The sequence below is a fragment of the Pan troglodytes genome, chromosome 8 (assembly GCF_028858775.2).
Source record: "Pan troglodytes isolate AG18354 chromosome 8, NHGRI_mPanTro3-v2.0_pri, whole genome shotgun sequence".
Classification (NCBI taxonomy): Eukaryota; Metazoa; Chordata; class Mammalia; order Primates; family Hominidae; genus Pan; species Pan troglodytes.
This window is the reverse complement of record NC_072406.2, coordinates 101,073,667-101,083,027: the sequence shown is the minus strand read 5'-3', so window position 1 is coordinate 101,083,027 and position 9,361 is coordinate 101,073,667. Positions and strand designations below refer to the sequence as shown.

Sequence of the window (9,361 nt, the reverse complement as noted above, 5' to 3'; positions counted from 1 at the left end):
ACGGGCCCTGGTGGCTAAACATAAAGAAGGCAGAAGAAAGTTTTTTGCCCCCTCCCCTACATATTATATTTCTATCTGTGCTATGTTTATAAGGATAATAGACTTTTTTCCCCTCAAGAAGAAATTTCATTTCCTGGGAAAACAATATTACTCTCATTGAGAATGTATGAGTTAAAATACAAAAAACAACCCCATATTAATAGTCAAGGAAGAAAGCTATAGTGTCTAGTAAGTTTAGTAGGTCAAAATCCTGGTAGTAGCACTTCAGATACACAAACAAACCTGTTGATATTTCATGGGTTATTTACCACAAGGGCTGTTTTGAGTTTCATGCCTGGAATAGAAATGAGCAGGCAGTTCTGGCCCCAAAAATGCCCATCAAAAGATGAGTACAGCTGTTGAAAGAGTAACATTAGGAACGTTATTCATTATACACCTTCATTAATTTTATGTAAAGAATTATCAGAATCTGAAACCCAAACACATTTAAATATAAGTGCAAAAGTGCACCTGAAGCCAGATAAAATGTGAAATTTCCCATTGTGCTATTTCCTCTCTAGGCTTTTGTGTTGGAAAGATCAAAAATTGCCTTTTTTCTAAGTGGCCCAGTACCCCTAACTTTTGAATCACTTATTGGAATGCTTATTCAAATGCAGGTTCCCACATCCTCACCTAGAGATTCTGATTCATTACTTCTCATGTTGTAGGGGGCAGGAGGGTATTTACATTTTAGTAAGCCCCCAAGTTATTCTTTCTTTTTTTTTTTTCTGAGATGAGTCTTGCTCTGTCACCTAGGCTGCAGTGCAGTGGCTGGATCTCTGCTCACTGAAACCTCCACCTCCTGGGTCCAAGCAGTTCTCCTGCCTCAGCCTCCCAAGTAGCTGGGATTACAGGTGTGTGCCGACTGCGCCTGGCTAATTTTTGTAGTTTTAGTAGAGATGGGGTTTCACCATGTTGGCCAGGCTGGTCTCGAACTGCTGACCTCGTGATCAGCCCACCTCAGCCTCCCAAAGTGCTGGGATTACAGGCGTAAGCCACCGTGTGTGGCCCCCAAGTTATTCTTAGGCACATTACACAATGATGCTGAGGATGATACTAATGACAATGATAGAGAAAATACATAGAGAGATTACTGTGTGCCAGACACCAAGAATTCTTGCTCATCTCAAGGAAAAGGAAATCCTAGGAAACTGGTTCAATACTGGATTTCTTCAAAGCTTTGGAAAGGCTCAAGACACTTACAATTTGATTTAAAAAATAAAGATGTGTGATGTCTCTTATACACTAAATGTCAGCCGAATTTCTCTCTGTCACAGTTTTATTAGTCTTTTTAAATACTGCATCATACACCTGGCTCAAAACATAATTGTGGGGGTAAGAAATGTAAAGTAGAGGAGAAAAGAGGCTAAGAACATGGAAAAAATCTTCTCTATAGTAGTATGATAAGTGCCTTATAAAATGGTTGGCCATGAATGAAGTTTTAGTCTTATAGTTTTTAAGTCTTTTAGATGCTTAATTCTTAGTCCTTTCAAAGCAATTTTAAAGTCGACAGAATAGAATGTTTTCTTTCAGGTTGGTGAATGGGTTCTGTTCACTTGTTTTGGTGGATTTGTGAGTGATAGAGGAAAACAAAGAATGTTTTGATTTGATGATGAGGTACGTGATAGTATTTCTTTGGATAGCTGCCTTATTTCATGATAAAAGGTTGGTTGTAAAAGGTCTGAGTATTACCAAGAAGTAGTGGGGAAGTAGGTCGGATTATAGAGAGGAAGGATAGGCATCTGGCCAACCTAAAGGCAGACTGCCATGACCTTAACAACTTAATTTAAAAAGAGAAGCAAACCTTCTCCCTCCAACACAGTCCAAATAACCCTTTATTATATATAAAAAAGGACAAAACAAATAAACAGACAAAACCTTGTGAAAATGTGAGACTACATTTTATAGACTCAGAGTGGAATGTGATGCATGAACATTAAGGACCTGCCAGGGAGTTGAGATACAACATCTCTTTTTCAACCTGAAAAGGCACGTGAAATAAGAAAAAAAATGTAGTGCAAAGTTTAAAGTAGGCAGCACCCTTCATCTTAGGTCAGAGTAGTAGACTTATACCATAAAAAGTATAGCTTGTCTCATACTGTGAAACTGGTTTTACTACACAATTCCTGAGTCATTGGAGGAGTAATGGACAGTTTGCAGAAGCAGGTGACTATTTCTGGAAACAGTCATCGAGCACAACAGGATTTCTCAGTAAGGATTTAACAGTAATAGAGTTATTTCTTATTCTATTTTTACCAAGAAATGTAAACTCCCTTGTCTTAGATATATTAAGTTATCTTATAAATTAAGAAACACAAATCACAACATTTCAATGACTATGGGACCTTGATCATGACATGTACTCTGTGTGTTTTCATTAAAGCAAATGATAATAACTAATGCTGCAAGTACATGGTAGAGGATGACAAAGAAATAGAACACAGCAAGAAATTAAGTGTTGCATAAGTGGTAAACAATTAAGTGGCTTATTTTTAATTTAAACTTATAATGCCAATATTTGTATTTTAAGGACTGGCTGATACAATTTCCTCCTCCATTAGAACAAGTTTCTTAGTTACTAGAAAATTCAAAATTGATTCCAAATTTTACAAGATTTTTTGAGTCTTGGGAGAGTTAAAGTGAATTAAATTAGAGACCAGGCCTGAAGAATCCCTGAGCACACAAAGTCAGTCAGGCCTCATCAGTGACCTTAACCTTGCTTGATTTGCAAACATAAGCAAAACTTATTTGGGCTTTTTCTTTTAAATCTCTATATTAAAGAAAAAGGAAACTTAAAGTTAGCTAATCAGAAGTCACCAGCTAATTAGCATATGGCTAGGGACTTTTCAGCAGAATAAACCAAATAAGGCAACTGCATTACTATAATCAATCAAATATTTTCTTTGCTTTAATTCCATGTTCATCTTTGTTCCCCTTGCATTTCCTCCAAAGAGATCCCAAACCACTTCTGGTTTGGTGCTGCCTAATACATGAATTGTTGTTTGTTCAAATCAACTCTTTAGAGTTTTATCGTGCCTCAGTTTACCTTTTAAAAGGAATAAAGACCCTATGTTAGTGTAAAGCAATAATTACTATTGCAATTTGGCCTCTGACTCCTGTACTTAACTTAAAGTTAACATTCAAAATCAAAAAGCCCCCACAAGTAAGAGAAAAATAGAAAAAGATAGCAGGGTTCCAATGCTTAAAACTCAGAAACATAAACATCCTGATTAGCAAATGTACTTATTTAATTAAATAGTAACTGTCAACATTAAAAGGCATACAATAAAAATGTCCTTGAGTGAGTTAAAGAAGAAATAACTCTGTACAACCAACGACTTTACAAAGTTTTAGAGGGAAAAAATAACTTTAATAAAGTTTCCCAACTCTTCTATTTCTTACATTGAGGATTATTAATCTAATGCTAATGACCCTCAAAAAGCTTAATCTCTAGTGTAACCCTTACTCTAAAACTCCAGAATCATATAGCAAGTTTTCTATTGGCATCTCCACTTAGTGTGCTAGAAATATGTTCCTTAAATAAAATTTGTGCATACCTGAGCTAATCATCTCTTCCCAGCCTTTCCCTAATCTTGCTCTTCCAGAGTTTTCTGTGAAAGATAAAAATCTACCAAATTTCCAAAGCCAGATACATGCATATTATCCTTGTTCTGCCATTTCCCATGTATCTTATATTAGATGGATAATTCTGTTATTTCTAGCTTCTAAACATCTCCATAGTACTATGTCAGTCAAACTTAAGTAAAGAAAACAACCTAGTTATTTAAACACAAAGAATTGAATGTCTGGAATTGGTTAAGTAGGTATTGGAAGACTAGAAAGTAAAAAGAGAACATTAAGGTAACACAGAGATAGAATTGCAGGAGCAGCTACCACCCCTTGGACTGAGGGAACAGAGTGAGGTTGGGGTTATTAGAACTTAGGAGAGAAAAGGGCCTTGAAATTCTGGGCCCCAGGCCTTGAGGAGGGGCCATTTCTTGGTAGCTGCTCATACCTCAGAATCGCAAGGAAGGAATTGCATGAATTTGGGTTCGGGGAGAGAAACAATTTGTGCTAGGCACCTCTGAAAGGTATAAATAGGCTGGTTCTGGGAATGTGGAAAATAAGCTCGATCAATTGCTTTTTCTTGGATGAAGAGCTATTGGTGGGATAAGGCCGATAGGATTGCAAGCATATAGAAATGAGTAGATCTCTTTCTCCCTCTTTAGCGTTGTAATCTCACATGGAGTGCTCCTTAGAAAATAGACCAGGTTTCATGAAAGGGTCATATATGCAAAGCAATCTCCAAACAAGGAAGGAGCCAAGAAACCAAATAATAAGGCAGACAAAATCAGTTTTTTGATAAAGGGTAATTTATTGGGGGAACTTACAGACGGAAGCATGGCCTGCAGTAGCAAGACAAATAGATCTCCACACCAGTACACCCCAGACCCAGGGCTTATATATCATAAGGAAAGGGGATACATGCTCTATAGAGACAATTAAAGACAACCCCCCAGAACAGGCAAGAGTGCTATGTGCATCATAACCTATCATTTGTGTGATAACTTCAAGTTTGCTTTGGTCTAAAGGCAGGATTTACAGTACGTATGTGTTCTTACACTAAGGACAGTAAATAAAGTAGGAATCCGAAGGCATTTATGGGACTGGGGTTAATGAGAAGTCAACATGGTGGATTAGCATCCAAGATGAAGTTACTTTTGTTTCCACATACCAGTAGGAAAAAAAAAAAGCTAGCTTGCAGAATGCCAGGGTAGGCATTGAAGAACCAAACATAGAAAAGTGTGTTCAATGCTAGGAGATAGCTTAATAACTCATAGTTGGCAAAGTCTGTTATTTCTACCTCCTAAACTCTAGAGTTTATCCTATTCTCTCTATCCACACTGCTGCTCTTCTGCCCCAGGTAACTATTATCATGCAGCTGACCTAATGCAATAACCTCCTAACTAGTTGCTGTTTCTTTTTTCCTGCTTCAGATCCACTCTCTGTACAACAGCCAGAGTGAGCTTTATTATATAAATAAAATTCTGATCACAACAATCCTCTACTCAAATCTCTCCAATGGGAACCAGTTTTACAGTAAGTAGCTAGTCAGACATGAGCAGAGTAGGAGAGGGCTCCCCTCACCCACCAGGAATGTCAGGTGAACATCAGGTGATAGTAAGGAGGTTGTTAACCGTCTCTCTAAAATAATAGTTGAGGGCCAGGCGTGGTGGCTCATGCCTGCAATTCCAGCACTTTAGGAGGTCGAGGTGGGCAGATCACCTCAGGTCAGGAGTTTGAGACCAGCCTGGCCAACATGGTGAAACCCCGTCTCTACTAAAAATACAAAAATACAGGTGGCAGGTGCCTGTAATCCCGGCGACTCTGGAAGCTGAGGCAGGAGAATCACTTGAACCCGGGAGGTGGAGGTTGTAATGAGCTGTGATTGTACCACTGCACTCCAGCCTGGGCAACAGAGCAAGACTCCATCTCAAAAAAAAAAAAAAAAAAAAAAAAAAAAATATATATATATATATATATATATATATATATATATATATATAATAAAATAACAATTGGTCACAGCCAGTGCCAGGGAAAGGCAGTCTCCCAATAGATAGAAAAAACTTGAAACTGGTGATCAGCAGCTTCCTGATAAGATCTCAGGAGTTGGGCGAGTGGGTTCAAGCATGCACATTAAGAGGCAGAATGGCAGAGTTTAACTGGTATATTACCTTCTAAGGACATTCAGCTGGTAAGAGAAGAGTGCTTCAAGTGAGCATGCATACAACTCCAGTAAACACACTGTGCATGCTCCCCTCCCAAATCCTGGTGGGCCACTGCACATGTGGACAGCCCACCAAAGGGAAGAATCAGGGGAGAAGGAACGCAGGACCCTGGAAGTATGCCAACGTATAAAAACCCCGAGTCAAAAGTTAAACTGCACACTTGTCTTTCAAGTTGCCCACTTGGTCCTCTTCCAAATGTACTTTACTTTGTTTATTCCTGCTCTAAAGCTTTTTAATAAACTGTCGCTCCTGCTCTAAAACTTGCCTTGGTCTCTTCTTCCATCCTATGGCCCCCAGTTGAATTCTTTCTTCTGAGAAGGCAAGAATTGAGTTTGCTGCAGACCCACACAGATTCACTGCTGGCTGGTAACATATTTTGGTGCCGTGTGACTCAGATAACTTCCACTGCTAATGTCAATGTTGGACAATGTTAGATAATGTTGAAGGATTAAGATATCAGCATAAAACTGAGTTTCTGTGGACTATACTTCTTTGTTATGCTCTACTGAACCCCTCTTGGGGGGAAGTCTTTGGGATACACCTTACAAGAGACTCATCTCTCACAGACAGTTGGCTGCTGGTCAGTGGAGGTTGGCTGCATTTACAGCCAGGATCAAAGGATGCCACTAACTTTAAGTCCCTAGTGTTTAATTCAGATTAAACACTAGGTTTATTTCTTGACAGAAGACATTTGTCTTCTTGACAGTGTTATTTCTTGACAGAAGACACTTACCTGTGAAAGCTGTCTTCTGGAACGTCTTTTCTTTACCTGTCTTTGTAATTATAGGCTCAAAATTGCCAGAGGAAGAACCCTAAACACTTAAAAATATATCTGTTTATCCAACTTCATTCTGACAATATGCCTCCATATTCCAATTTGACACTATAGTTTACGAAGTCCTCTTCCTTCACCTTTAATTCTCCTTTTGGCTTAGACTAGAGTTTCTCTACATTAGCACTCTTCTGAGCTGGGTAATTCTTTGCTCTGAGAGGCTGTCCTGTGCACTGTAGGATGATTAGCAGCTTCCCTGGCCTCTGCTCCCCACATTAGAGTACCTTGCTCCCACTCCTAGTTGTGACCATCAAAAATGTCTCCAGACATTGCCAAATGTCTTTAGTTTCCAATAAAACGACGTTCTCCATTAAGCAACATAATTTTTTAGTGTATGTATGTCCCATATAACATTTCAGAAATTTATCTGAAATTCAAATTTAACTGAACATCTTATCTTTTTCGTTGCTAAATCTGCAGTCTATCTGGGGGCGAGATCACCCCTGGTTGAGAACCAATGGCCTAGAGTTAAATCCAAGTGTTTTACAAATGGCAACGAGTCAACTGCTTTTTTCATTGGTTTGTTTTTTGAGCCAACCCTACATCATTTGCAATTATAATGAGTACTGTTCCTTTAGAACCAGATGTTGTCAAGAGATGCAGAATCTAATAAAATGAGTTTTGATCCTGATTGAAAGTTAAAGAAACATTTAGAGCTCAGTCAGGGAGGAAAGAGCTTGAAGAAGAAAGCTAGCAGCAACCTTAGCAGAGAAGCAATGACAGTGAAGAGTTCTGTCCACACAAATTAGTTGAAAGAGGTTACAAAAGAGGCTACCAGAAGTTACAAAATGTTGCATAACAGAGTGAAGTACCCAATGGATATACCATTAATGTTTTTCTAAGTCAATGGGAAGACACTTAAATGTCTTAAGAGACTACAGAAATACAAAATCAAACCAAGCCAAAGAGGAAGTCAGCTGCAATTTTAGTGGGTATTGCAGACTTCCCTCTCCTCCAACGGAAGAATTAGCTAATTCTTAAACTCCAGAGAGGCTGGCCTTGATGTCAACTGCATAGTGAAACATAAAATCTTTGAAATAATTATAAAAAATAGCTCAGTATATCCACCAGTGGAGTAAGAAGAATTTCCCTGAATATTTATAAGCACAGGCCTAGTATCCTGGTCACTAGTTTCTGGCCACTAAGGAGCCTCAACTGATTGGGAAAACCACATCAATTTGTTTGAGATGGTTGAACTATTTCTTCCATGATATTACTGAGCAAATAGGCTTGCTGCCCCCTGCTCACAGAAGCCAATATCTGGACATGGGTTTTGAGGAAAGAAAAACTTTATTGCAAGACAGGTCAGCAAGGAGACAGGAGGTGGGCTCAAATCTGCCTCCCCAGTTTGGAATCTGAGAAAATGTATGGCTTAGAGGGTGAGGGAAAGGATTTAGGAACGTTGGTTTGGCAGGGACTGATTGAAGGGCTTCAAATTTGACCACTAAAGGTAAGGTATGTTGAGGCAGATTTCAGCCCTGGATCTTTTGGGCCAATGAGCCCCTAGCTTCTGAAAGAGTTCCTGCATTTAGGTTCCCGTCATGTCCTTGTCTTCTTGGTTCCCAGGGGAGGGATCATTTGTTCTAGGTTCTGTTAGAGGCAAAAACATTTTTATTGTGCATGCCTGGGCTAAATGACTTACACTTTTTGGCTCTGTTATATCTACAAAGTAACTTGACATTTGTTATCAACAAAGTACGGCCCATTTGGGCTGGTCCCATGGTTATAATGGGTGTGTGGACGGTTGAGTGTTTCAATTCTGGGAAAGTTTGATGTGATTGTGTTCAGTTCAAGGAAAATGTGTGAATAATTGATATCATATATAGCATATAAAATGTTAACAATATTTAAGAGATTGGGCATACTAGCATGTTTGATAAATAAATTGATGATGCAATTTAAAATGCATAACAGAGTATTTGATTTTAGACTTATGATTTTTAAATTGAATATTATAAAGTAATTTGGCTAAATGTGTGAATAGTATTGGAATATTTAAAACAACTTAAGATTTATTATGTTAGTAAATTTATTAGTTTACAAAACTGCATAAATAGCTGGAAAATTGTTACTTGTTAGGCTGAGAATTTTGAAGATTATTTTTCAAGTTCTTTGCCAGACACGTGTGGCTCTCACAAGTAAGTCTGTTGGTCTCTAGCCTTTCTCAGTAGCCACTGAAAACCAGATTTTGATTACGAAATGTCTGAAATACAGTATCTTGGTTTGAACCGTGAGTCCTTCCTGCCAATATAAGAACTTTTCTTCCTCCCTTAACTTTGCTTCCTTCTTTCCTGCATGTTACCACTGGCAGAGCAAATATGACTCAGAAACCGGCTCCTCAGGGTTGTAACATTAGATGATACAGGCTTGGGTCATTACATATGACACCAGTGCCTTTGTTTCACTGGGCTGGGCTCACTGGAAGGTGTGCTGCTGCCTGAGCTGCTGGAAAAGCACTCACGGGTGTTTGCTAGAAAAGCACTCCTGGAGCTTGCCACCAGCTTGCACTTCTAGGGACTTTCCTCTCAGCCAGGAAGGATTTTGATATTCATCAGAAATACCTCCGGAAGATTCAAGGAGCTGTAGAGGTGAAGTAAGCCTGTGAAGGAGCAGCATGGGAATCCTATACTCCGAGGTACATCACCTTTCTGAAAGCAGAGTTCCAAAGATGTTAAAAGTTGCTCATGCTTTTCAGATG

The 9,361-nt window shown here is 38.8% G+C and overlaps 1 protein-coding gene across 1 annotated transcript in view; it reads left to right on the top strand.

Annotated features, from left to right (window-relative positions):
• Window positions 1–8,935: 8,935 nt before the first annotated feature.
• ANKRD22 (ankyrin repeat domain 22) overlaps window positions 8,936–9,361 on the top strand; it is a 30,719-nt gene continuing 30,293 nt past the window's right edge. Inside the window, exon 1 of the mRNA XM_507900.8 lies at window positions 8,936–9,298. Coding sequence (XP_507900.2) covers window positions 9,278–9,298 — 21 coding nt within the window. The 5' untranslated portion in view covers window positions 8,936–9,277. The remainder of the gene's footprint in view (window positions 9,299–9,361) is intronic.